We start from the raw sequence: 26,493 nt of genomic DNA on the forward strand, positions 1-26,493 counted from the left end.
CCTCTAGAGGGCAGGCCGAGACCTGGGAGTGGGAGTGGGGGCGGGGGCGTGCTCCCGCGGGGTTAGGAAGCACCCTAGGGCGTCCGCCTCCAAACTTCCCTCCTCCCGCGTCCACTTGGAGGCCTGAGTCGGGCTTCCCAGGCTTCGGACCCTGCAGACGCGAGATGCCTTCCTCCTTGCGCCCCAGAGCATCCCGGACCCGAGGCCGCAGCCTAGGAAGAAGGCGGGGGCAGCCCCGGGGAGCTCCGCCCCCTGTGCCCAGAGGATTCGGGGGGGCTGCACGGACAGCTCCAGGCCCGGGATCGGCACCCGCGGGAGAAGGGCAAAGCGCAGGCTCCCGGCCTGGGGGGCGGGCAGGGAAACTTTGTTACGGCGTCGCGGAGGCCTGGCGCCCCAGACGGCGGCGGGGAAGGGGGGGGCGGAGCGCGGCGAAGCCCCGCCCGGACTCGGAGCGCCTTTGTTTTCCGAGGGTGGGCATCCCGGGCGCCCCGCGCACCCCCTGCCCTTAACCCAGCCCCAGACTCCGCCGCATTTCCGGAGGCGGCCAGCCGCCACCAGGGACAGAAACGGACCGAGGCACAGGGCGAGAGAGGCGAGGGCCGGGGCTCCAACGCTCCCGGATGCGTGACGCTCCCCGGTCATTTGCATAGAGCGCCCTGATTGGCCGCGGCGGCCGCCGGGAGAGGGCAGGGAGGGAGGAGGGAGAGCTCACAGCAGCAGCAGCTGGTCTCGGTGTAAACAAGTCGCGGCTGCGAACCCCGGGCGTGGGGACAGCGCCCCGGCTCCGGAGCGCCCCGCCACCCGACCCCAGACCCCGGAGGACCGGGCCCCTCCGCGCACCTAGGTGAGGCCCAGCAAACTCCCAGAGCCCAGGGCCCCCCAGCGCCGCCGTGCTCCTGGCCCCCCAGCCCGAGCTCCAGGCGCCCTCCCCTCGGCAGCCCTCCCCCTCCCTCTCCCCGGAAAGGCAGAGACTACCCCGAGGCCACGGCCCTCGCGAAGACCCACTCCTGGGGTGCTCCCCCTTGCAGCGTCGGCCCCGCGCGCCCCTCCCCTCCCCCTCCCGGCTGCGCAGTTTTTACCCAGCCAGACTACTTCCCCCCCGGCGGGTCCCCCGGCTTTTCTTCCCTTTCGGGTTTCCCTCCCACATACCGAGCCGTGGCCCGGCTTCCAGGACACACCGGCTCGTCTGGGCCCGGGCGGAGGCGCGGCCCGGCTGAGTCACTTCTCCCGGCCTCAGTTTCCCCGGTGATGCACCTGGAGGTCTCTCAAGGCAATGAGTCAGATCGATGCTTTGCCCGAACCCAGGCTGAGCCACGGTCCTCCCCCAGGGAGGCAGCCCGGCTCTAGGGAGAGCGGAGAGCCGAGTCTGACAGCCTTGGCTGCAGCCTGATGAGATGCTGAGGCCGGGTTGGTCCTGGGAGGGAAAGAAGCGGCGGAGGAGACAGAGAACTTTGGGGGAGGAGACGGGCGCCGCGATCCTGACACTTCTTCATGGTCTTCCAGGCTCTGGGCTCCCTTTGCTCTCCGTGGTCCCCTCCCCGGGTGGGGCCACTGCCCCCAGCCCCCACCATGGTTCGGATCTCTAAGCCCAAAACCTTCCAAGCTTATCTGGATGACTGTCACCGAAGGTATAGCTGTGCCCACTGTCGGGCACACCTGGCCAACCACGATGACCTCATCTCCAAGGTAACCCGCCAAGGAGAGGGGGCTCTGTCAGTCCTAGGGACTGTAGTCAGGAGGGCACTTGAAAGCCCCCAGAAATGACAGTAACTGTGACTCCTTTCCTTTTCTCCAGTCCTTCCAGGGCAGCCAGGGCCGAGCCTACCTCTTCAACTCTGTGTGAGTATCGGAGATTCCTCTCTGGAGGGATTCCCTTTAGACTCGGTGGGTGAAAACTCTAGGGGCTGTCTCACAAACTCTGCTGGCCCACGAACCTCCTCTTGGAACGTGCACTTGCTTGTAGTGCTGGACTTTGAGGGCCAACCAAGGGTCCGGTGGGATTGTGACCCATCTGGGACTGAAGACCCTAGATAGCACCATAGGGGGAGGAGTTGGGCCCCAGGCTTGGGATGGGGCGCTGTTTGAGGCCCAGAGTCCCCTGAGGGACTAGTCTCATTTGTGACAGCCTGGTGACCCACCCCACAGGGTGAACGTGGGTTGCGGGCCAGCTGAAGAGCGTGTGCTGCTAACTGGGCTCCATGCTGTGGCTGATATCCATTGTGAGAGCTGCAAGACTACCTTGGGCTGGAAATATGTGAGTGTCATCTCAGACCCTCTCCTGGTTGTAAAAGAATAGTCAGATCCCAGGTTCTGTTTGAAGCAAGTTTTAATGACTTGGGCTCAAATTATGGCTCTGCCACTTACACCTGTAACTTTGCTCAGCTCACTTCCTCCCTCAGGATCTGAGATTCTCTATAATGTAGAATGAGGATTAGACTAGAGTTCCTCTTAAAGGCCCTTCTAGCTATGAGTCCATTAGAGTTTTCAGCTACTTTGTCAAGTCCTTAAAAAATTACATCTATAGAGTCCTGAACTTTTTCAAAGCTGTTTCACATTTGTTAACCCCATTTGATTTTCACAATCACAAAGTCTGTGTGAGGTAGGTAGCTTAGGTTATAACAACCCTTATTTGACAGGTGAGAAAACTGGAGGCTTGGTGAAGGCAGAAATTGACCCCAGTCTCTCCAGAACTATCCCAGCCTCTTCTAACCCCAGTCTTTCTTCCCTCCTCCTCCCTTTCCCCCCAACTGACTATTCCCTGCCTTCCAGGAACAGGCCTTTGAGAGCAGTCAGAAATACAAGGAGGGGAAGTACATCATTGAGCTCAACCACATGATCAAGGACAATGGCTGGGACTGACCTCTGACCTCCAACCTCAACCCAATGAGTCTCCCTGATAAGATGATTCGGCTGCCCCCCTCACCCCAGCCAGGCTGCTGGAGGAGGGACACTGGTGGGAGAAACAACTACTTGCTTCCTCTCCAGGAACCCTGGGGAACTGCAAGTTCTCCCTCCTCAGGGCTTTGTTGGGAGATGGTCCCAAGCCCTTGTACATACATTTTATTATTTTATTGCATGCACTGTGACTTTGGGGGGGGGGGGGTAGGGGAAGAAATGTCCCCATTCTGCTTCCCCTCATGATCTGGCTGGTTTGGATCTCATTTTTAACCCTCTCCCTGTCCCAGATTCACCTGTAGATATGTCCTTTGTTGTACATAACTCCCTTGCTTCCTCTCCATGGCATTCCTTTTCCTCCTGCCTATATACCTCAAGCCTGTACCACTCTTTCCCCATGATTTCCTTGTCTCTTCGTGGTCTGTAGCATCTGTAAATAAAACTCCCGGAGATACCACTCACCTTTCTCTTTCTTGGAATCTCTAGGTCCTGGAAAGGACTCTTGCACCCAAGCACCCCACCTTTCACTCCACCTCCGGAAAGTCATGGACTTAAAAGCACTTTCTTATCTAGCATTCTGAACAGGCTGCAGGCCCCTCACCGTTCAACCATGGACAGTCCTAGCTCTGAAATGTATGAGCTGTTTGGCGATCTTGAACGTTAGTTAACTGATTTGTAAAAGTGGGGTAATTCCTTGCACCACCTGCCTCCCGGGGCTGCTGGGAGGAAAGGGCTTTAAAGAGCTGTGGGACGGAGAGTCCTGCTTTATTGGTTTCGTCTCCTGCCCGCTAAGCGTCAGCCGTTCCTCTCAGACCCCCCCCCTCGAGTTCCCAGAGCAGCCGTGAAAGGGAAGGCTCTGGGGAAAGAGGGAAGCATCTCCTGCAGCCTAACGCCTACGCTGTCTAGTTAAGAACCGAGACTACGGCTCCCAAGAAGCGCCGCACGGATCTAGGCCAGGGCGCAGACTCCGGCTGCGCTCAGTCTCCTGGGAACTGTAGTTCCGGAGAGCCAGTCCTCCCTAACGAGGGGAGCGGAGGGAGCGCTGCGGTGCGCTTCTTCCTGGGTAACGTAGTCCGGCGCAGCGTGGGGCGGCTTCTCCGGCGCCACAGGCAGCTTCCCGACGTGGCAGGCTCGGCTGCTGAGCTCAGGCTTCGGCCGCGTTCTTCCCCGGGGATCTCGGGGTTCTCTCTCGCGCCCCAGCACAGGGGGCGGGGGCGGAGTCCGGCTGAAGCGTCGGGTTACGTGCCAGAGGCCCCGCCTCCAAGTCCGAGGACCCCGCCCCGAGTCCCGGTGGCTCCGCCCCCTAGATGCTCCCAGGTTCCCTCGTGGGAACCCCGAACAGCTGGCAGGAAGCGCCAAACTGCTGTCCTGCTTCCAACCCCCGGGGATCAATCAGGCCGAGGAGTTAATTATGTAATTAGGGAGTAGGGGGCCAGAGCTAATGAAGCCCAGCCGTCGGGCTGGCTGGGGGGGCCCGGGAGAGGGGGAGGGAGGCGGGCTGACTTGTTGGACAGATGGGATTGGGGCGGGGGGAGCCCGGGCCTTCCCATCTGGGCCCCATGGGCCGTCCCCTCCTCCCCCCGCCGACTTTTCCCCCCTTTCCTACATCCTGCACCCCCAGCCCTGAAGGCCCCCGGGGGAGGAGGAGCTGTGATCAGGGGCCAAAGGGGCTGAGCCCAGGGCTATAAAGGGGGCATCACCTGGCGGGGGCCTCAAAGCTGAGCAGACAGGACAAGACAAGACAGGAGGGGCTTGAGATCTGCCCCATGTACCATCCCCGAGAGCTCTATGCCCCCTTGGGGGCCAGCTACAGACTTCGGCCTCCCCAGCCTGGGGGGGACCTTGGTTTTCCAGCAGGGCTGTCAGAGGGGTACCGTTACTCAGGTGAGAGGACAGAACCAGAGGCTTTGGGCCACGCGGGGGGATGTCGGTATTAGGACTAAGAATTTGGGGGGGGGAGGCTGGATGGGGTGGGGGAGGAGGGGGATTGTATAACAAAGTTTTAATAGAAAGAGCTCTGGACTGGGAGCCAGGAGGCTGTTAGTCTTGACCCTGGTACTAACTTGCTGTGTGACTCTGGACCAGTCAGTTCCTTACACTCTGGGAATCAGTTTCTTTTATGAAAAACAAAGTAGTTGAACCAGACAATTCTGAAAATCTGAATTGAATGTTCTGAAATTCTAGGGGAGTCTATGGAAGTGGGGAGAAGGGAAGGGACAGGAGTTCAGACAGTCTTTTACTGACTGATGGTTTTCTCTTCTTTTTCTACTGTACCCTAGACCTTGACACCCCTAAATTAGACTGCTTTCTCTCAGGGCTGGAGGCTACTCCCCGGCCTCTGGCTGCCCCGCCACCCTTGCCTCCATTGCCTCCTCCTTTGGGAGGAGAGTCGACTGCCCCTGCCTCTGCTTCTGAGGCCTCCCGCCTGTTACCAGGGGTCAGCCTAAGCCTGGAGAACCATGATTTGTGGAAAGAATTCAGCTCTGTGGGAACAGAAATGATCATCACCAAAGCTGGGAGGTGAGGCAAGGATTGAAAGGAGCCAAAGAGATAATCTATCCCCAAATGGGGCCTGGGTCTGCCCATAGAGACTGGTTTGGATCAGTGAAAATTTGCATGAAGCCATCCACTTCCCCTCAATTTTCTTAATGATAGAAAACATTTAATTTTTAAAGTTTTTTGGGAGGGTTAGAGGGACAGATTTTCTGTCTGTGACTAAAATACTGAAGCAAAGTAATTCTCTAAGGTAAAAAAGTTAGATGGCGGTTTCATGCTCTGTTCTTGGGCAGGTAAAACCAAAGTCAGTCAACAATTGTTTAAGTACTTATTACATACCATGCTTTATGTACTGGTGCTACTGAGGAATCAAAAGGAAGATAACTAACTGCCAAGACACGAAGGACTATATCTCTCCCTTGCCTTCTGTCCCAGAGAAAACTGAGTTTAAGGCAATGTGAGTTAGTACAAAGTCCTAGACTGGGGCTTTAGGAAACTGGGGTCCTAACCCTACCTAAATTCACTGAGAGCCTTTGAACATAGGAACCTGAGATTTAGAAATGGAAAAGACTTCAGAGCAAGAGTTCTTAACCTAGGGTCCAGAGACACTGCCCTCCACTCCAAATTTATTGATGGATAGATTTCAGGGAATCCATAAACTTGGACACCAAAAATATGATTTGTTTTATTTTATGCATTTAAAAACATATGCTTCAGAGAAGGGATCCTTGAGACTTTACCAGTAAGCCATAGAATGGAGCCCCTAGACACAAATAAAAAAGTAAAGGACTCTTATAGACAGTATCTATTCCAACGTCTTAATTTTAAGGATTTCGTAACAGAGGTCCAGCAGCAAGTCCAGCCCTTCCTTTTTCTCTAAAATGAAGGGTCCCCTTTTAGCACTGTCTGGTGTTCTATGCCCCGTCCCAATCATCTCTCTTGCCCCCCAACAATTGACCATTGTGATTCTGACTCCCCCTTGTGGTCAGAATTAAAGAGGGCCAGTCCAGCAACATTGCCACCCCCTGGCTGCCCTACCCTTGCTCAGATGCTCCAGGCCTTCTCCTCCTGTGCTGCCTCCAGACGAATGTTCCCAGCCTGCCGAGTGACAGTGACCGGTCTGGACCCTGAAGCCCGCTACCTGTTCCTCCTGGACGTGGTGCCCGTGGATGGGGCCCGGTACCGATGGCAAGGCCGCCGCTGGGAGCCGAGTGGCAAGGCAGAGCCACGGCTGCCAGATCGAGTCTACATCCACCCAGACTCCCCTGCTACCGGGGCCCACTGGATGCGGCAGCCGGTGTCCTTCCATCGCGTCAAGCTCACCAACAACACCTTGGATCCACATGGACATGTGAGGCTCCAGTGGGCGACCGGGAGCGATTCCCAGGGGGGTCAGAGGTCATCCTGGAGATGACCCTCTTGGGCTGTGAGACCCTAGGGTTGGCTGAATCCCAGATTAGACATTTTGGGGCAAGGGAGTGAGGGACCCCCTTGTTCTACCCATCTTTCTCTCGTTCTTACGTGCCTCTAGCTGATCCTTCACTCGATGCACAAGTACCAGCCACGGCTGCACCTGGTTCGGGCTGCCCAGCTCTGCAGCCGCCACTGGGGTGGGGTGGCCTCCTTCCGGTTCCCGGAGACAGCGTTCATCTCCGTCACGGCCTACCAGAATCCTCGGGTAAGGCACTCCCCTCCCCCACCGTGCCCCCAGGCTGCCCCAAGCCTTCTAGGCCCTGAAAGGTCTGTTGGCCAGGCACCCAGCTTTGGGGGGTTGTTCTCTCTTAAATGGGAAGTTGGATTAACCCCAGGTTTTCCCTCCAGATCACACAACTGAAGATTGCAGCTAATCCCTTTGCTAAGGGGTTCCGGGAGAACGGGAGGAACTGTAAGAGGTGGGAGTATTAGGGCCCCGGATGTGGGTCTGGTGGGGAGAGCATATGCCTGGCTGGCTTTGGGAATTATTTGGGGGCCATGTTGAACATATCCCCCTTCCACGGGCTCCAGGGAACGGGATGCCAGGGTTAAGAGGAAGCTGAGGGGACCAGAGCCTGTCATTATGGAGCCCTATGGTGGAGGTAAGTGTGACTGGGGTGGCACCGAGAAGGGGAGAAAGTGTGCCCTGCAGAGCGCGTGTGTGATGTTGTTCCAGTCTGTTAGATTGGGGGCAGTTGAGATTAGGGGCTGGCTCCTCCTCTCTATCCCAACTCTCCCCTCTTCCTTAAACCCCTTCTCATGCCCCCTTCCATTCTCCATCTTTCTAACCCATTGTCTTCATCAAAGATGGCCCTGGAGGTCCCTGCGACTCCACATTGGCTGGAGACCTTCCAGAACAAGCCTCTTCTTCTGCCGAGGTTCCCACACCTCCTTGTGGGGGGCCCAGTGCTGAGGCCTACCTTCTGCACCCGGCTGCCTTCCATGGGGCTCCCAGCAGCCTCCCCACCAGGTGAGACAGAGAAATGATGTCTGAGGGTTGAGGAGAAACAGCATGGTAGAAAACCGGGAATTAAGAGTCAGATAAGACCTGGGTTTGAATCATAACCACTCCTTCATTAGCTGATTTTCAAAGAATCATTTTTTTTCTTTCCGATGGTCATTGATGTTCTAGTCTTTAGAAGTCATTTATAGTTCCTCATTTTACAGATGAGGAAATCATGGTCCAGAGAGGCTCGGACATGCCCCACGTTTCACAAATTGGTAGTGGCCGAGCTGAAAACCGAACCTGATCTCTCGAATGCTCTTTCTAATCATTTCCAATTATCCCACTCCTTCTCTCTCCTCTCCTGCCTCCCCCATTTATAAAAGATCAGTAATACTATGTATTACTTCAGGGACGGGTAGTGTGCTGGACAGAGTTCTGGATCTGGCTTCAAATAATTCCAGCCCTTCACTTGCTATGTGATTATGGAAAATTTGAGCCTCGGTCTTCCCATCTGTAAAATGGAAATCACAGTGCTCACATTCACTGTTTTGCAGGATTGTTGTGAGGAAGCAACTTTGTAAAGCACAGGAAAACTTATGTCAGCACAGGTTGATGTTCTCTTTTCCTAACCTGGCTTTCTTCCTCCCTGTCAGGGCCTCTTCCTTCTCGGAGGCTGCAGATCCATTGTCTCGTCCTTCATCTTACCAGGCACCCTTCCTAGAGCTGTCTCCAGGGAATGGGGGTTCTGGTCCTGGATATCCGCCAGCTCCTCCAGCATCAGCCTTTGCCCCTCACTTCCTCCAAGGGGGGCCCTTCCCTCTCCCCTATGCAGCCCCTGGAGGCTACCTGGATGTGAGCAGCAAGCCCCTCTATTAAGTTAGAGGCATCTACCACCAACTCTTCTTTGGAGCCTGGGTGACTTTTGGGGCCATCTCCTTCCCGCACCAAATGGCTGCTTTTGCCTCCTTCATCTCAGCCAAGCCTCCCCCCACTCAGTTCACACTTCAGCTTTAGCTCACACCCCCCTCCTGCTTCAAAGCCTGTGGAGGTAGGCTGGGGGGAGACCAGCTGCTCCAGCTTCCCCTTCCTGGGCTCTCACCTGGGTGTGAATGGAGGGTGGGGGCTGGGCCAGCAGGAGACCGGCCTCACCAAAAGGACAGGTCAGGGGCCATCACCAGGAACTTTCAAGGGCAGCCCAGCTAAGGGAGTTTCAAGGCCTCTAAGGCCCTCCACCCCGGCTCTTCACCCTTACCACACCACTGCCTGACCAATTTACATTTACATACCTTACCTCCATGTGGGGAAAGTCTCCCAGGGATGTAGAGCAGACTGTCTTCACCCCCACCGCCAAATGTACAGTAATTACTATTCTTGCCAAACACCTTTGGGCTCCAGGCTTTTTTATTTCCTCTAAAATAAAACTTTTGAGTCATTGTGTGATGTTATACAAATCTGTTAGATTGGGGGCAGTTGGCTTCCTGCCCTAAGGTGATTTCAAAGGCCTCTTCTTTCACAAAGCTCTCCCATTTCCAAGAGGGACTCTAATCCAAGGAGGAGTCCTATCTTTGTATTCCTTCAAATCCTATCAATCAGTCTGGTTTCTAAGGTACTAAGAGGTTCTCAGGATCCCTGATCCTAAACAGGAATAATGGAGAAATCAGCTGGAGTTGTCTGGTAAAACAGAAAAACTTGCTCTCAGATCTCAATGTTAGTTACCACTGCTAGAGCTATTGACTCATCTCCCAAAGGGTGCAGTAGTAATTACTCTAGCACCTTCCTTCATAGTGCTGTAGAGGGAAGAGTGTTTTGTGTAGAAACGTGCATTAGGATCATAGTTTTTTGTAGTATAGGATAACTGTTCCCAGTGAGCCAGATGGAGGTAAGAACAAAAGGTCATTTTCTTTCTTTTATTAGAATTTTTTTTCATTTTTCCCCAAAGTTTTTATCTAAAAACAAACAAACAAAAAAGAGAAAACCAGAAAAAATCGCCAGAAACTTCAAAACAAAGAATCTGGGGGAGGAGGAAATTGGATCAAAGCTTGTCCTCCTTGCCCCCTGACCTCTGCCTAGGACAGAACACAGGATGGGAGAGGCTTCTCTGCTCTCCCAGTGTCCTCTGAGATCCTAGAGAGGAGAAGGGGAAATCCCCCCCCAACCCTGGGAGACCCTGTCCTGCAGATGGTGGCAACAGGAACAGCAGAGGACAGAGTCACAGTGGTCCAAAGGATGTTGAGGCTGGGGAGAAGAGTAAAGGATAGGGGGTAAGAGGGGTTTGGGTGGGGTCACAGGAAGTAGTCAGCCACTGGCTTCTTGGAAGGGATGCCCCGGGTTTCCTGGGGTGCAGCTTCAAAGATGATGAAATCTTTCTGGAGGTGCTCATCCAGCTCCAAGATGGCTGCCACATTTCCGCAGCTATTCAAAGAGAAAGGTCAGTTATCTAAGGTACAGGACACAGAAAATTTTCCTCAGGGCTCCTCTCCCAGCTCCCACCAACTTCTAAGGAGATAAGCCTTCTCTCTTTCCAAGTTGGCCTAAGGGTACCAAGGCTTTTCTCCCTCTGAAGCTGTCTCCTCCCCCCCCCCCCAGCTCACCGATAGCAGTAGTTGGGTGCTGACCACACCGTAAGCACAGTTTCATTGAAGTGCCACTTGTAGCCTTCCATCACCAGCTGGTGAGCCCGGCATATCATGTCAATGTCATTGGCCGCATTGAACTGGGCCACCACATCACTGCCAAACAGGTAGCCAGCTCCTCGGGGACTAACACCCCAGCCCGTCGTGTCTGTAGGCAATGGAGAGAAGACTTAGTGCAGCTTCCCTCTTCTAATTCAACAAACCCAGCTTTGTCAATGCTTGACACCTACTTCCTTACACTAAACTGGAATGCTGAAAAATCTGGGAAAGGTGGAAAAAACCGAGGACGATGTTTGACTACAATGTAGCACGGGAAAAACCTCAACATCTTTAGGTCAAAAAGACAGTTTGAATTTCAACCTTAACATTTACTAGCTGTGTGGTCAGGGACAATTAACTTAATCCAAGGCTCAGATTATTCATTGCTCAAACTGGCAGAGCCTGCCTCACAGGGCTGTTTTAGCAATGATAAAACGAATGTGATGTGCTTTGAAAATCTACAATGATTAAATGTCACACCATGATGGTGGTCTTCAAATATCTGAGGGACTAGATTACAATGTGGAAAAGTAATCCTACTTTTTTTTTTTTTAATAACTTTAGAGAATAGAAATACAATTTTAAAAGAAGGTGTAAAATTACTGGGAGCCAGATTTTGTTTCAATAAGAATGATCATCTTAACCATCAGTTGCTCTGTAATGAAAATGGGCTCACTGGGGAGTTAGTAAGAATCCAATCACTGGGAAAGTAGCAGGATGACAATTTATTAGATAGGATTCCCGAACTAGTTTGAAGTGATGGATTTGAAGTCAGAGGTGTTGATTTGGATAGAGTTCCTTTACCTATTCCTCATTTCTAGGTTAAGTCACAACCTCTTTGGCTTTCTTCCTTGTTTGTAAAGAAACTGAAAACTAAATTATCTTAAGGCTCCTTTAAGCACCTCCCTGACCTTTACAGTCATTTTCAATGTTATGATTCAATTCCTAATGTCTTTCCCAATCACCCTATGAAGTGCTTATTCTTGGTCACTGGCCGATTAAAAGGACCCAGCTTCCCATGGTCAAACGTCTCCTATAATGCTGTTCCCGAGATGAAAGTTCCCACATTTGTTATCCAAATGAGAAAGTTCCAGATTCATGGTGCCTCATACAGCCAAAGGCTAAGTCACTGGGCTGATTTCCATAGCTAATGCACAATATCCCAACAAATTAAAAATTCCATTGGCTGCTCCTCTCATGAAGAACATGTTCCAAAACTTAGTTCCCCAAAATGGCCAGGGAATAAAACATTCCGGGAAAGAAAAAATTAAAACCTTTCTTTTACAGACTATTTTCTATTGTCAATTACCTTTCTCCCCCTTCTTCCTGGCCCACTAGTACTTCCTATCAGTCTTCTAAATAAGGATCAAACTCCCTAACAAAATAACACATGAACATGTGGAGTAATCTGCCCTTTTAACCCATTTCATCTTCCACCCTCAACACCTCACCTTCAGGGTCAGACCAGAGCAAGTCACACATGGGCCCATCATGAGGCACCTCCTGTTTCCGGTCAATCGTTCGAATCTGGTCCAGGGTTTGGATAGAGGGAGAGAGGCCCCCATGTACACAGAAGATCTGAGGAGAATGGGAGGAAGACTGAGGTTCATTGACTGCCTCCCAGATGACATATCTTTCCTGGCCATAAATTCAACCCCCTCCAGCCTCACTGTTCACCTTGATCCTGCAACTGAGATTACCTCCCTTTGCAACATTAGCTCCTTCCTACCTTGCCGTCAATGATGGCGGACAGGCTGAGGTAGTCAAAGATCTCAGTGCAGTAGCGCCACACAGTCACTGAGCCATACTTTCGCAAACACTCATCATAGAAGCCGTAGACCTGTGTGATCTGCCTGCTCTCATGGTTCCCCCGAATCAGAGTGATGCGGTCAGGATACCGGACCTGGCAAAGGTAAGGGTTGGGGAGGGATGATGGTCACAACTGGTAGGTGTGGGTACATGACAATCTAGGAAAAAACTGGCCATGGAGTTGGAGTAAAGATGCAATTTGGAGAAGTCTCCACAGACAAGGCTATTGGGGAATATCTGGAATAAAGTCTGAGGTGACTGGGCCTGGGCTTTCTCACGGTTTGGTAGTGCTGTTTGGAATAGTAGAAGGTAAGTTTCTAGGTTAGGGTCTGAGAGCAGGAATCATCACCTTGAGGGCAAGCAGCAGCAGGAATGTTTCAACGCTGTAGAAGCCTCTGTCCACAAAGTCCCCCATGAAGAGGTAGTTGGTCTCAGGGACATCGCCACCCACCTGAGGAGGGAGAGGAGGCTTCATTTGTATCACTTAGCTCACCATACCAAGCCCTCTTGAAAACCACACACACATGCTTGTCCCATATACCTTATCCAAATTAAAAGCCCACTCCATGTTGAAATGTCCCTAATAATGCTAATGAATATGAATAGCACCAAATTCAGGACTGGCCTACATCAAATTTCCCCTTTACCTTATTATCTTCAAGTAGATTAAAAGCTCTCATTCCTTTTGATTAAAGAAGTTTTCCAGAAATTTCTTTATGAACCTGCTTTTTTCCACTAAATCGAAGGGTCAGAATAACAGCCCCTTCCCCCAGCTTCATCCCAATACAAACACACATACTTACTCTGAATAGCTCCTTGAGATCATAGAATTGTCCATGGATATCTCCACACACCTGACGTAAGAATTACAGAATGTTAGAGCTGAGGGATAGAGGGAATCTGAAAGAACATCTACTCTAGTCCCTCATTTTACAGATAAAAATCTGAGGCCCAGAGACCTGAAGTGACCTGTCCCAAGATTAGGCAGTGATAGGGCTAAAATTCAACCCAGCCAGGAGGCAGCTAAGAAAGGAAAAGGCCCTTCCTTATAGCCCCTCCCCACCCAGCACAGCCTAGAGTTCTTCAGCTAGCCCAGGCATAAGCAGCAGGAACAAAGTGGCTCAGCCTCTAAATCGTGTCTCCTCCTCCAGATCTAAACCTCTTTCCTGTTAAAACCACTTGGCTAATGGTACCTTAATAATGGCAGAGGGAGTAAAGCAGTAACACATGTGTCCCATGAACCTTTAAAACATACTGTGATAATCACTGCAATGTAAAACAATTTCCTTTGTAACGTGTGGACTTCAGAGATTTAAAAATATATTCTGAGGAGTTCAAAGGGCTTCAGCAGACTTCCAAAAGGGTTCGGATCACAAAAAGGGTTAGAGTTCTTGATCTAAACCAAGCCAGTTAGAACTAGAGTGGTCACACCCAAGGACTAAGGAGTAGAGCCAGAATTCCAACCCATACTCTTCAAGTCCAGCACTTTCCTATCATGTGTGTGTGCACACAGACGAAAGAAGAACCAAACTCTTTCTGTAGTGCTATATACTAGCAAGTCTAACAAGGCATGGGCGGACATGCATAAAACCAGCTCAGATTTAGGGATGGGGAAGAGGGATAAGACTTTACTCACCGTGACGGGGGAGTCCACCCTCTGTACATTGCTCTCCTCCACCAAGATCTCTCTGAAGACACAAGGAGATGGTTGTCATAGCCAGACCAATAGCCCCTACCCTACCTCTATTCAAGGCCAGGTCTGACCCTGCCTTACTGGAGATTTGTTCAGTTGGCCTGGAAAAGCTTCAGGAATCACTGAACCAGAAGAGTACTGGCACCCAAATAGGATTCATGAGTGGATCAGGAGACTCTTTTGTTCTCCCTGAGTTCTTTAATCTATGTTGTATCTTGATAGCAATCTTCCCATAAGATATAGTTCTGAGGATATCATTGGCTCCTTGTTCAAAAACCTCCAAAGCCTCAATTCAATTTAATTCAACATTTATTAAGCACCCACTACATTCAAGAGACACTCTGCTAGGTGCAAGGATACAAAGACAAAAACAAAACAGTACTTGCTCTTAGAGCTTATATTCTACAGAAGAGACAGCATACAAATACATAAATACAAAAGCTGCAAAATAATACAAAGTAATCAAAAGGGACAATATTGTAACTGGAGGAAGGAAAACAAACAGAAAAAGACCTTGTACAGAAGATAGCGCCTGAGTTGTACATTGAAGAGAGGGACACCAAGAAGAGAAAGTAAGGATATTTGTGCATCCCCACTGCCTAAAAGACAAGTATCCAAAACTCCCTCAGCTTGATTTTAAGTGTCCCATATACAGACTTCATAGAATCACAGAATGTTTAAGACTTCAATCAAAGAGACCATCTAAATCCAAATTCCCATTTCAGAGGAGGAAAACTGAGCTTGATAAATGAGAAAGTCACTTGCCAAAAGTCACAAAGAATGTAACAGAGATGAGACTTGAAACTAGGTCTTCTTCCTTCAAAGTTCAGTGAGTGCGTTTTATATATCATGCCTGTTCCCAGGTCATCTTCAGCACTATTCTGCATAACATCTTGGCCAAACTGGGAAACTGGTTCATTTCCCAAAAATGTTTTTGTTTCCCCACTAATCCACTTTCATGCCTTTAATTCTCTAGATTACTTCTTCCTTCAAAGTCTCAACCTAATGTCCCCATTTTCTCTGTAACATCTTCCCAGATCTTTCTAGCCCACAACTGTCCATTCTCTGAAACTTTATACTATTTTGGGTAAACCTCTTGGAATAACACATTCAGCACTTTATTCCATATAATAACTACACATCTTTTCACTCTGGATTGTATGTGCCTTTATGGCATAAACTGCCCTTTTTTGCGAGGGATGAGGGAAAAGAGAAGATAATTCTCACCCTTAAATGAATAAGTTTTGAAAGTTCCTCTTGCTTTCTAGGGGTCTAAGATAAAAGAAAAAAGGAAGAAGCCTAAAGAGAAGAAGAGTTACTTTGAGTCTTGGAAAAGCAAGAAGGATTCAGGATAGAAGTATAGGATGGGTTCTCTCAAAGTACAGGCCCAGTCTTCTTTTAGGATCACAGGAATCAAATATCTCATCTCAATTGGATCTCAAACTAGTAAAAACATGGTTCCAATGATAGGAATAGTGCTCCATAAATTCTTAAGAGAATAGTAGGGCTCTCATTAGCACTAGTTTACTTCTTCATAAGCAGTTTGTCCACTTGGGGACATCAAGACAGTCTCTTCCAACTTGGCTACCAGGTATTTGAGTCAAACATGGGAATTAAGTACTTCAAGACCCTGGATCTAACCAAACTTGCCCTATTTCATAACAGGTAGGGCCCCTCTTTCTACTCCAGAGACATCTGGGTCCATTGTTAAGATAATAGGAGTTCATGACAACTGGAGATGACCCTGGATGCACTGGAAGAGCTTGGCCCTAATCCAAATGGCTCTGGAGGAGTGAAGCTGGTGACTTTGCACAACCCTCCCTCACTTAAATCCAACTCACTTGCAGGTCATGGCATCACCTCCCTGAGGTCATGGTCTTCTTCCAGAATGAAGGACAAAGGACAACAAGATGTCAGGGCATAAGAGCTTACCCAGCTTGTTTTCAGTGTAAGATATGACCTCCAACTCTGTATTCACCTGGGTTCCATAGGCCAACAAAGTTTTGTTGTTGTTGTTGTTGCTGTTTTTTTTTTTTTTACCATGTCACTCCTTTCCTTGAAAATTTTCACCTTAAGCCTAAACTACCCAGCTTTCAAGGTTACCCATAATCAAGAGGCTCTCATTCTTGCCACAATGTTGTCCTGTTGCTTACATTGTCCTCCCCCGTCTCTTAACTCCTATTTATCCACTTTCAATCTAATTCCAAAGCCCAGCTGAAGTCTCACCTGGCTGATCCCATCACCCTCCCTGACCTCCTCCTCTCTGAACCCCTACAGGAGCCTGTGGCCTAGCCCGAAATCCAGGACCAACCGGGCTTAACCATCAGCAGGGAGGGCTGTTTTCAGCCTGTATCGCTTCTTCCTGGCAGCGAGGGGTCCCTTCCTGAAGGGAGGGACGGTTTGATCGATTTCTCCTTTTGAGTTGAGCTTTCAATAGGCTTTCCCTAATGACTTTACCATTCACAGTTGCCAGGGGCAACCTGGTCGGTTCCCTGTAAGCGTGGAGTTTTACCGCCCCCCTCCCCCCCGAGACCCCCTCAGACCCAGCTCGGGAGCTGCTGCCAGCCTCGCGAGAATTCTGGAGGCTCACCTGGCCTTGGCGCACAGAGCCTTGACCTCGCTCTCCTTGATGAGCTCGCAGCGGCGCAGCTGCTCGATCTGCCGGTCCAGATCACTGATCTCCGCCATGGTCCCCCCGCCTCACGCGGCCCCCCCGGTGCGGGGGGCGGGGGGGGGAGACGCGCCCAGGGGGCCGAGCCCCTCCCTACTCCGCCCGCCCGCCCGCACGGGTGTCTCCTGGAAACAAGGGTGAAGAGACAGAGTCAGCGGATCAGTCACAGAATGCGGCCCGCGCCAGCCTCGGGCTCACCAAGCCCGGGGCTCCGCATTTTCCCCCACCCCCTGACCCCTCGTAGGCCCCAGGCCCGGCCCGGTGCCTCACTCCGGCCGCCGCCCGGGATCTCCGGGAGGTACGGGGGGATCCCCAGCACAGCGGAGCTCACAGGCTAGCCGGGAGAGCTAGACGGCGGCCCCCGGCCGAGAGGGGACTACTGAGGGTATTACCGACGCGGCGGCTCCGGGACCCCACTCTCGAGCCGCGGGCTCTGGGCTCCACCTTCGAGCCTCCGTCCGCTCCCGGCCGCCACCGCTGCTGCTGCTTCCGGCCCCGCCGCGGAAGCCGAAGGTCACTTCCGTCGCACAGCGGAAGTGGCGTCAGAGGTTCGACGCCCCCACCCCTCTCGTCTTCAGAAAAGGAGGGCGGAAAGAAAAAAAAAATCGGGCCAAGGCACCGGATGTTGTACTTGAGGGCGGAAGTAATTCCTGAAGCGCGAGTCTGAAGAGGGCTTCCTGTGTAAATTATTGCTAGGCCCCGCCCAGAGCTCTAGCGTTCTTCTTCCCCTCCCGGAAGTGCTACCGTGGTTCCCTTTCCAAGAAAGGGCAGATTTTATTTATTATCGTTTTAAGCAACAGTACAAATGTATTATGCGTTGGTTGAAAAGAGTAGGGCTCCAAGGCGGAAATGATGCGTCCAAGGTCATGGCTGACTCATTCGTAGTCAGCCCTGGTTAACAACGCCTTCCTTGTCCCTCTCAGTTTGGCTCCTTCTCGCTGTTTTCGGTCTGACGGGCCCCTTCCGTGGGTGTATCGGTTGAAGCAGTTTAGTTTGAGAGCTTGAGTTGGACTGCAGTCACCAGGGCTTAAGCCCGACCTACACCGTTCATCTTTTCCACCCTTACCCGTGTTTCCACCTTGCCCCTCTTTGCAGGATAATCTCGTGTGGTTCCCTAAGCCTTCTCCATGAGATCCTTTTTCCTGTTGGTTCAATCGTGACCCCATTTGGGTTTTTCCCGTTTCTTTGTCTGCTCATCTTTTTGGGGGGGCCGAGGCAAACAGAGTGAAGCGACTGGCCCAGGATCACACAGAGAGGAAGCCTCAAGGCCAAATTTGACTTCGGGAAAGGGTCTTCATTCCAGCCCGGCATCTCCGTGCATGCATAAGTGCGCCACCTAGGCACCCAGTGGCATCCATCATCTCTGCATCTGCCAACTAATAAACACGCCACCTAATCTTTTACATGTTTTTGTCCTCAAAATGTTAAACCTGCAGGTTTACAAACCGAGATTCAGGAAGCGTTTTGCCTGTGGTCTTGAAACTAGTCTGGGCTATGCAGAACACCTGGTAGTCATTTCTCTCGATTCCCAAGGCCTCCTACGCTAGTTACTTGTCTTATCTTTCCCGTCCAACTGCAGGCCTTTTATCTTGGCTAGAGTGCCCGTATAGGGCTCTGGATGAGGAAATAAAGAGAAATCCTGGTTTGGGAATCTGGAGGCCCAGACTCTTCCTTTAAAGGTAACCAAGACACTTTCCCTCCCTGAGCCTTATGCAGAAGGCCAAAGTAGGTGATTTTGTCCATTGAATGAGTTGAAATAGGCCTCAAAGAGCATCCAGTTCACTCATGCCTGAAAAGGAATCCATGACAAGTGATCAGCCCCCACTAGACTTTCAAATGCTTTAGGAATCCATTACTTTTGGAGACAATCCATTCCCTTTTGAGAACTTTCAAAATCTGTACTCTTAACTTCTATAAGCCATGAAAAAAATATAGTCCAGAAATAGCTAGATGGCAGGGTGGATAGAGCACAGGCCCTCAAGTCAGGAGGACCAGAGTTCAAATGCAGCCTCAGATAATGGTCTTTGTGTCTGCCTGGCCAAGTCATTTAACCCCAACTGCTTCAAGAAAAATTTTTATGTAGTTCCAATTCTTCTTCTGTATGAAAATCCAGTATTTTAGAATTATCATGCCATAATTCTCTAATTCTTTTCAAACTAAATATGTATAGTTCAGTTGAAGTTTCAATTCCTACTCTCATCATTTTGGTTACTCCTGTGTGACCATTGTATAGGAAATGCTTAGTGACTGATTCTGATTAGTGTGTCAAATCTAATAAAAATATAACAAATGTGTGCTAATTACAAATATATATGTAAGGACTTCCTAAGAAAGTTTCCTTTGGGGCTGTGTTTTTCTCAGATTTTAGGAAGAATGACTAAATAGATTTATTCAGCAATCAGATTATAAGGATTGTCTCAGGACTGAATTTAAATTAAATTGGGAAAAATTTACATTGGGGTAAAGAGGCTATTTATTTAAAAATTAGAAGGCCCTCCTCTATAGAGCATCCCTTAAGGACTGTACATTTTACACGATAATTCTAAATTAAAATTTGTGTAGTAGAACCTAATGATAAAAGGGCTTTCTATGAAGCCATGCTTTTTCAATATACTGCCATGTATTAAGAGACAGGAGGAATCTTAAGATCCATCCACAATACAAAAACCCATAATTATAGGGTTACATAAGGACTATGTTTGGGAATAACCTTGACTTTCAAAGGAGTGACAGAATTTTAAGAACAACTAACCTCTGGGGCCCCATCTTATTATCTATGCCTTAGGGATGCTAAACATTTAAAATAATAATGAGTCCTAAAAGTCCCCAAATAAAAGTTCCCAATTGTGATCCACAACAATATTCCCATTGGGAATCTTACTCTTGGGGAAGGGGAGAGTTGGTATAAATGTACTATATATACACAGATCCTTTGACTTTGAATGACTTTTCCTCTTCTCCAATGATCCACAACTAATTTATAGCTTGTATTATAAGCTGGCAAAACACTCATTTCCTATTTATAAAAGCTCTCCCAATTCCCCTACACAAGGGGTTAATGATTCCCCCCCCCCCCCCCCCCAAGGCAGAGATTAGTTCTACTTGATACAACAAGCCAGTACAAATCTACAGAAAGATTCAACCAATCCATCAAAAGAAAATCATTAAGTTAACTCTGCTCCATTCACAGGCATCAGACTCCTTGTTAAATAGTTGTTTATTGGAAAAAGTGGGCTGAGGAGGGGTCACTAGATTCACCAGAGAGCAACAACACCACACAAGTTAGGAGTGATGGGAGAGGTCAGCACAAAGCTCTGGGATCTCAGCCTCTTCCTGGACTGTGAGGGATGGCCTGGAGTGTTAGGGCATACCCAGATGGAAGGCCTTGACTTAGTAGGCATGGTTAGAAACAAAGAGCGATTCGCTGGCTGCAGCTCCTGACTTTCCACTTGGAGTATACTTGCCTTGAGCAGCTTGGCTGTTAGCCTAGTGAAGGAAGAGAAAAAAGTATGAGAAAGGCTGGTAGGTTTCTAGATCCTACTCACAATGACACTGAAAACACAGCCTAGAATAAACTCTCTGACACCAGTAAAGATTTGACTACTTGTTTTTTTCCCTTTTCTCTATTCCTGTCCCTGTGTCAATTTGTTTCTAGAATCCTGCCTCATCCTGGCCTTTTCCCTTATCCCTTTCTCACCGTGGCCCGCTTAATATATTCTTCCTGGGCAGCCTTGACATTTTCCTTCTTTCCACCCCAGGTCTTGAGGGCAGATGCCTGCAGGGCTCGGCCATAAGAAAAGGTCAGGGCCCATGGCTTATGCAAGGGGCAGGTGTTGATGGCATTGAGGTTGATGGAGGCATCCTCCTCACTCTGACCCCCAGACAGGAAGGTGATACCTATTTGAAGGGAGAAATGAGGAAAGAGAGATCAGACAGTATATAACAAAGTGTTGGTATCAAGTATTTCCAAAAAATAGATATGAAGAGAGAAGAGTGATCCAAAGCCAGACATCACTTAATAAATACTGAGGGGAGAAAGCACTTTCTCTTACCAGTGACTGCAGGAGGCACAGTCCGGCGAAGGGCAGTTACAGTTGCCATTGCGATCTCCTCATGTGAATACTTCTGGGTACAGGCATGGCCAGCAGTGACCATGTTAGGCTTCAGCAAGGTCCCTTCCAGATAGACATGGTGGTCACTCAGAGCCTTGTAGACAGCAGCCAGAACCTAGAGAAATGGAAAGTTAACAAAAAAAGAGAGGTAAATTAGGAAATCACTTGTACTATTGGCTCCCGGTTTACGTACATCCTCTAGGGATTTCTCAGATCTTACCTTCTCAGTGACATACTGACAACACTTCAGATCATGGTCTCCATCAGGAAGGATCTCTGGCTCCACAATGGGGACAATACCATTCTACAATGCAATAAACGAGGCTGTGAGGGCACCCTATCTAAAGTTATCTTCTACTCTCCACCTTTGTTATTAACTAGGGACACAGATTTTATCTCCATAATGACAGATATAAATCATGAATTTCCCACATTTCCAACACTTAGGTCTTAGCAAGAGATGGCTATCTGCTGCCAACCTGTCCCTTAGGTATTATTATATTCATTTTACAGGGTGAGCAGCTCAAGAGGCAGAATAATTCATCCACATCAAAAGGATTAGCGTCATGAGTTAAAAGACTCCAAATATGCCATCTTCTCTATTATCACACTGCTTGCTTCGGTTTCTTTTGTTTTGATGTATCCCAGGTAAATTGACAATCTCGAGGGAACTTGCCTTCTCAGGACCCAAACTGGAAAATTTATTATCAACCTTTACATGGGCAGTAGGAAAAGCTGAAGTTTTTTCCACAGCTTGTTGACATTCTCTAAAAAATGGAAGGGGCTGTTGAGCATATAACAGGAAGATAAGGAAATACCCACTTGCTGGCAAATGCTGGCATATCGGGCCAACACATTGGCATTCTCCATGATGGCAAGTGGGGAAGGTGTATTATGCCCAATCTTCAGAACACAACGCCACTTGGCAAAGTCAGCCCCATCCTTCTTATACTGGGCACAGCGCTCACTCAGCCCATCCAGACCTGGTAGGAGACATAGTCCAAGAAATAGTATCTCTTCCACCTACTTGCAGCTTTTAGGCAACAATCTAGAGCTTTGATGGGAAGACAGGACAAAGAATTCCTCATTCAAGATAGATGAGATAGCTGGCCTTTTTCATTCTGGCATTTCTTACCTTGAGTGGTAGTCTCGCCATTGGTCCCTGCCAGGGGCACTACACCTTTGTCCACCTGTTGGGGAAGAGAGAAGAGTGAATGTAATGTTCACAGCACTCCTTTTACACTCACCCTCACCCTATTTGGACCCATTTGTCTTCCCCCACTCTTCCAGAAAATTTCTCTTCCTGTCAGAAAATTTTAATTCCCTGGCACTTTCAAGAATTTTAATTCTAATTCATCCTCTAAATGTACTTACCTTGATGCCCACAATGCCACCCTTTTCCTTTATGACTTTGGGAAAGGGACGTCCATCATCAGTTTTCTGGTAGAGTGTCTCATGGAAAAGGATAACACCTCCAATACAGGAGTTCACACGATCATCTGCTGTCAGAAGTAACTGCCTGTAAAGGCGCCGATTTTCTTCTGTGTTCTCAGTTCCAATGGACTGCAGTCGCTTTGCAATGCTACCTGAAAGAGGGGTTGAAGAGGGGTGTCAGGTAGAAAACCAGACTGTACCTCAAAATTTTGCCCCTTTCTATCACCCCTTTGTACCTACCAGTGGACTCATCTGCTGCCAAGATTCCCTTGCCTGGAGCAACAATTCGGTGAGCTATTTCACACAGTTCTTTCTTTTGCTCTGGTGTCAATGCTGGGAATTGGCAAGACATGTTTTCTTTGGCTGTGTTGGTAGTTTCCTGGGTGGAGATAGTAAAGTGTAAGCTATAATGGCATAATCCTATTATGTAATTCAAGATCAGATCATTCTTGCTACCCAACTTCTCTTCCCCCTGCTCTGTGTATATCTACTTCCTTAATTCTTTTTTTTTTTTTTTTTTTGCTTCTCTACCTTTCTAAACTAGGGTGGAGATCCAAATCCAGGGTGTGGCTACTCTAGCAGAAAACAAGGACCGAGAAGTCTGGGCTACAATGAAAGGAATTTCGCTTGGGCCCCTCTGGCATATCCATCATCAGCTCTTAGATGCACATAAGGGCCAGTTAAATAATGTCTGCCTCAATCTCCTCATTTAATAAAGCAACAAACTCAGGAGGGGAAAGCAAGCTTAGAACCTCAGATGAAAGTGAAAGAAGTATTTTGGGGGCAGCAAAAAATAGACCTCCCCCCACCTGACAACGTCCAAAATCCAGAGCTAGAATATGGGCTTCCTAATCCCCTCGGCTCCCGTTTCTTTTCTTTATACCACATATCCTTTCCTTGCCAAACCCTCAAGGGCATCTCAAGGTCAGGCTGCTCTGCCCAGTAAGCGTAGAAATACTTCCACAAAATGAACACAGTCGGTGCCTAGAGGTATCAGCTTGACCCCTGTGAAGGGCAAGAGCCCAGCCTCCATTTTGGAAGGCACCTCTGCCTTCCATCATTCCCGGTCAGCTGACTGCTGCAGGAGCTGCAAGGGGCAGCGAGAAGGGAGGCGGCAGCACAGGCCAGACCCGTCCTGGGGGGCCGTGTCCCAGGCCCTTTCCCTCGAGATTGCTCCTTTCCATCATCCCATCCACAGTTGCAACCTAGCGGCTCGAGGGCACTCCCGATTAAGAAAAGCTAAGGGTGCGACCGAAGGCATTAGTGGAAGGCGATAGCAACCGCGGACGGCTATTTCCCCGCAACCGGGTTTCTCTCCTCCGCCTCGCCCCCTCCTTATTTTCCTAAGGGAGCCGTAGCCCGGAGGCACCGGGGCCCGGCCGAGCCTTGCCCCCGGGGGAGCCCCCCGCGTTCCTGCCTCGTGGCGAGGGTCCCCTTCCCATCCTCAGCCCCGGCTGGGCTCTAGAACCCTCAAGCCCCCCTCCCCCACGGAGGGCAGCGCTGGGGCGCGCCCTCCCCGCGTGACTCAGCCTTCCGCCCCGGCTGCCGCACCGCGCACAAAGCCCGAGATTCCACTTCGGGAATTGTGAAGCGGGACGGGGGGGGCCCGCGCCCCGCCTGTCCCTGCGCCACCTGGCCCCAGCGGGCGGCGCGGGCCGGGCACGGGCCCGGGCTCGGTGGGGGGGCTTCTGGCGGGCGCTCCTCCCGGTCCGAGGGCCGAACTCCCTCACCCCCCCGCCTGGCTCACCTGGCCTCGGGAAGCGGGCTGCGGGCCTCGGTGGTGGGCTTACCGGCAGGAAGGAGGCTGCTTACGCTCGGGAGCCGAACTTCTGCGCTCTCCGAACCCGAACGTCGCCTATTGAACTCGGGGGGGGCGGAGCAAGGGCGGAGTCTGACCATTTAAAGAGACCGCGCCTCCCACCCGGGGGCTGGGGGGCGGAAGGGGCGGGGAAAACTGTTTTCGCCCAATCAACGAGCGAGAACGCTAAAGCCGGGGCCAGCGAATGACCATATGCAGCCACGCTCCCGGAGCTCCAAAAAAGGGAGGGGGGGGATGTTCTGCTTCTGTTCCCGCCCTACCTTCGGACGTGACTGGGACCACGTCCTTTGGGTCGCGCACCCCCCCAAACCCCAGGCAGCTGCTGCTCCCCCAACCCCCCCCCGCCGCCCCCGTCCCAGCCTAGGACAGCGTGACGCACGCATCTTCCTCCCGAGGGAAGCTCAGGAGGATGGGGGAGGGGTGCACCAAGGAGGGCAGATGAATGTTGGCAGGTGGTGGGGTCGGGGGGAGCGCCAGAAGATGCAGCTCAGTGGCTGCGGAGGGGAGGAGGAAGCCGGACAGGGGGGTGATTTACCCGAGCCCCATTTCCTTGGTGTTTTCCCCTCCCAGATCACCCTCACTTCCTGGACAAGCACTCAGATCTGCTTCCCCGTCTGCGCCCCGTTCCATTTTTGTGCCCTCCACCCTCTCACTGCCGCCTGCAATAACCTTTCCACGAAATCTGACCTCCCCCCAAGCCCCGATCTTCCTTACAGGTCAGCTCAGGCCCCGGCAGCTCCGCTCCGCTCCCCTCCTCCTCCGCTCCGCTCCCCTCCTCCTCCGCTCCGCTCCCCTCCTCCTCCGCTCCGCTCCCCTCCTCCTCCGCTCCGCTCCCCTCCTCCTCCGCTCCGCTCCCGACTCCCCTCCTCCGCTCCGCTCCCCTCCTCCTCCGCTCCGCTCCCCTCCTCCCCTCCGCTCCGCTCTCCTCCTCCCCTCCTCCGCTCCCTCCTCCCTCCTCGCTCCCTCCCTCCTCCCTCCTCCACTCCCCTCCTCCCTCCGCTCCGCTCTCCTCCTCCCCTCCTCCCCTCCTCCCCTCCTCCCCTCCCTCCCGCTCCCTCCCTCCCCTCCCGCTCCGCTCCCCTCTCCTCCGCTCCCCTCCCCGCCCCTCCCCCCTCCGAAGAGATGCCCGCTGCACCGGCAGGCGCAATCCTCTAGACCGCCAGCCCGGGGGCCGCGCCCTGTCTTGCAGGAGCCAGCAGCGACGGGTCTCGGCTGGCTGGAATGCTAAACCGGCCCGGTTCCAGCCGGAGGTTCCATGGTTCCATCCCCTCAGCGCTAGACAAAACCCACGGGCCAGGCCCAGGCTCCGGGCGAGCGGGAGGTCGTTTTGTCCTTTGGCTAACACCCACATTTCGTTCCTGGATGCACCGTCCGCCCAGGCGGTTCCCAAATCGTAGCCCCCCTACTTTGCTTAGCATTCGCATTTCCCTGCACTTCTGGCATCATTTCATTCCCTTGCCTCTTTCCGGCTCCCCCCGCCTCCCCTTCCTCACCCTTATTAAAACCTCAGTTCTGATTTTCGCTCCCTCATTCTCCTCTCCCGCCCAACAGTCCGGCCCGCCCTATTTTCTCTGCTCAGCTGCCCTCTCGATACCCACCTAAATGGAGTCCGGAGGGTTTAGACTCAAGCCTGGGCAGTGAGTGCTCGGGCAGGGGCTGGTCGGAGTTATAAAGTCCTCCTCACCCTCCTTTTGGAATTTTCCCGACCTTCTCTTGTGACCCCTGCCCTTTCCCCATCCCGGCTTCTCTGGCAGGGAACTATATTTAGGGGAAACCTGAAGCCCCTGACATTCGAGCCAGGATAGGGCTTAGAGCAGGGGAGGGGAAGAAATTAGAGGAGGGGGAGTGACCAAGAGGTCTTCTGCTAGGTAGAGAGGGATCTAGTAGACCGAAGGCAAAAGCAGGCAGAGAAAGGCAGGCGTATGCAACCACTTCCCACTCACCAGCAGTTGAGTTGCCATCCTTTTCTATCGTGATCAGTGATGCTGCCCTGCCTGCCAAAGGAGATACAGGGTTGAAATCTCTTCGGTACTAAGCCCCAAAGTAGTATTAAGTCTCCTTTCTCCCAGCCTTAGACCTCCCTTGATTCTGGCTTAATAGTGTCAGTCCTTATTCCGAGTACTTATTTCAGAGTTGGGAAGAGAAAGGCATACACATATCTCCTAAGAGAATGGGGAGTTGGCAGATGTAGCAGTACAAGTCCCACATAGGTCACCCCGAGCAGCTGAATGGCTCAATGAATAGTATGTTGGGCCTGGAAGCACTAAGTCCTGAATTCAAATCCAGCCTCAGATGCTTACTAACTGGGTGACCTTGGTCAATTAAGTTCCCCCCTCCCTTTTTTTTTTTTTCTTAATCCACTGGAAAAGGAAATAGAAAACCACTCCAGTATCTTTGCCCATGAATGGCATGGTTCACAGAGTCATGAACAGTGGGACGTGACTGAACAACAAAGGTCACCCTGAAATCTTAA

General features: G+C 51.0%; 4 protein-coding genes across 7 annotated transcripts; 2 read left to right on the forward strand and 2 right to left on the reverse strand.

Annotated features, from left to right (window-relative positions):
- The first annotated feature begins 618 nt into the window (after positions 1–618).
- On the forward strand, positions 619–3,352 carry YPEL3 (yippee like 3). The gene is made up of 5 exons (XM_003762075.3): positions 619–844; positions 1,504–1,686; positions 1,796–1,839; positions 2,146–2,254; positions 2,770–3,352. Exons 2-5 carry the CDS (start codon positions 1,570–1,572, stop codon positions 2,857–2,859), a joined length of 360 nt encoding a protein of 119 aa, XP_003762123.1. The 5' UTR covers positions 619–844; positions 1,504–1,569; the 3' UTR covers positions 2,860–3,352.
- A 97-nt stretch (positions 3,353–3,449) lies between these two features.
- Positions 3,450–9,249, forward strand: TBX6 (T-box transcription factor 6). Its single transcript, XM_031963317.1, has 8 exons — positions 3,450–4,779; positions 5,175–5,415; positions 6,475–6,742; positions 6,923–7,069; positions 7,213–7,283; positions 7,396–7,466; positions 7,672–7,834; positions 8,464–9,249. Exons 1-8 carry the CDS (start codon positions 4,662–4,664, stop codon positions 8,684–8,686), a joined length of 1,302 nt encoding a protein of 433 aa, XP_031819177.1. The 5' UTR covers positions 3,450–4,661; the 3' UTR covers positions 8,687–9,249.
- A 456-nt stretch (positions 9,250–9,705) lies between these two features.
- PPP4C (protein phosphatase 4 catalytic subunit) lies at positions 9,706–17,165 on the reverse strand. The gene is made up of 9 exons (XM_003762073.3): positions 17,048–17,165; positions 16,575–16,780; positions 13,928–13,979; positions 13,095–13,145; positions 12,641–12,742; positions 12,212–12,385; positions 11,934–12,060; positions 10,402–10,591; positions 9,706–10,222 (listed from the first exon to the last, which is right to left on the reverse strand). Exons 2-9 carry the CDS (start codon positions 16,670–16,672, stop codon positions 10,093–10,095), a joined length of 924 nt encoding a protein of 307 aa, XP_003762121.1. The 5' UTR covers positions 16,673–16,780; positions 17,048–17,165; the 3' UTR covers positions 9,706–10,092.
- A 2,688-nt stretch (positions 17,166–19,853) lies between these two features.
- On the reverse strand, positions 19,854–25,643 carry ALDOA (aldolase, fructose-bisphosphate A). Of its 4 annotated transcripts, none has more exons than XM_031963359.1 (9): positions 25,619–25,643; positions 22,442–22,580; positions 22,142–22,353; positions 21,903–21,957; positions 21,590–21,750; positions 20,988–21,071; positions 20,708–20,882; positions 20,353–20,552; positions 19,854–20,141 (listed from the first exon to the last, which is right to left on the reverse strand). In XM_031963359.1, exons 2-9 carry the CDS (start codon positions 22,551–22,553, stop codon positions 20,046–20,048), a joined length of 1,095 nt encoding a protein of 364 aa, XP_031819219.1. In that variant the 5' UTR covers positions 22,554–22,580; positions 25,619–25,643; the 3' UTR covers positions 19,854–20,045. The 4 variants fall into 4 exon arrangements, with proteins under 4 accessions (XP_031819219.1, XP_031819212.1, XP_031819204.1 ...); XM_031963352.1 differs by lacking the exon at positions 25,619–25,643 and adding an exon at positions 24,735–24,856; XM_031963344.1 differs by lacking the exon at positions 25,619–25,643 and adding an exon at positions 23,992–24,077.
- Between the last annotated feature and the right edge of the window lie 850 nt (positions 25,644–26,493).

The sequence above is a fragment of the Sarcophilus harrisii genome, chromosome 1, assembly GCF_902635505.1.
Source record: "Sarcophilus harrisii chromosome 1, mSarHar1.11, whole genome shotgun sequence".
NCBI classification, from domain to species: domain Eukaryota; kingdom Metazoa; phylum Chordata; class Mammalia; order Dasyuromorphia; family Dasyuridae; genus Sarcophilus; species Sarcophilus harrisii.

Bases quoted from the DNA above. Each gene is read 5' to 3' on its own strand.
- TBX6 (XM_031963317.1), top strand. From the start codon at position 4,662: ATGTACCATCCCCGAGAGCTCTATGCCCCCTTGGGGGCCAGCTACAGA. The intron at 7,070-7,212 runs GTAAGGCACTCC...TTTTCCCTCCAG, and splicing joins CGGCCTACCAGAATCCTCGG to ATCACACAACTGAAGATTGC. The intron at 7,835-8,463 runs GTGAGACAGAGA...CCTCCCTGTCAG, and splicing joins CCCAGCAGCCTCCCCACCAG to GGCCTCTTCCTTCTCGGAGG.
- PPP4C (XM_003762073.3), bottom strand. From the start codon at position 16,672: ATGGCGGAGATCAGTGATCTGGACCGGCAGATCGAGCAGCTGCGCCGC. The intron at 12,743-13,094 runs GTAAGTATGTGT...CTCCCTCCTCAG, and splicing joins ATCTCAAGGAGCTATTCAGA to GTGGGTGGCGATGTCCCTGA. The intron at 12,061-12,211 runs GTAGGAAGGAGC...CATTCTCCTCAG, and splicing joins CCGCCATCATTGACGGCAAG to ATCTTCTGTGTACATGGGGG.
- YPEL3 (XM_003762075.3), top strand. From the start codon at position 1,570: ATGGTTCGGATCTCTAAGCCCAAAACCTTCCAAGCTTATCTGGATGAC. The intron at 1,687-1,795 runs GTAACCCGCCAA...CCTTTTCTCCAG, and splicing joins ACGATGACCTCATCTCCAAG to TCCTTCCAGGGCAGCCAGGG. The intron at 1,840-2,145 runs GTGAGTATCGGA...CCCACCCCACAG, and splicing joins GCCTACCTCTTCAACTCTGT to GGTGAACGTGGGTTGCGGGC.
- ALDOA (XM_031963359.1), bottom strand. From the start codon at position 22,553: ATGTCTTGCCAATTCCCAGCATTGACACCAGAGCAAAAGAAAGAACTG. The intron at 22,354-22,441 runs GTAGGTACAAAG...CCCCTCTTTCAG, and splicing joins GGCAGCAGATGAGTCCACTG to GTAGCATTGCAAAGCGACTG. The intron at 21,958-22,141 runs GTAAGTACATTT...CTTCCCCAACAG, and splicing joins GTGGCATTGTGGGCATCAAG to GTGGACAAAGGTGTAGTGCC.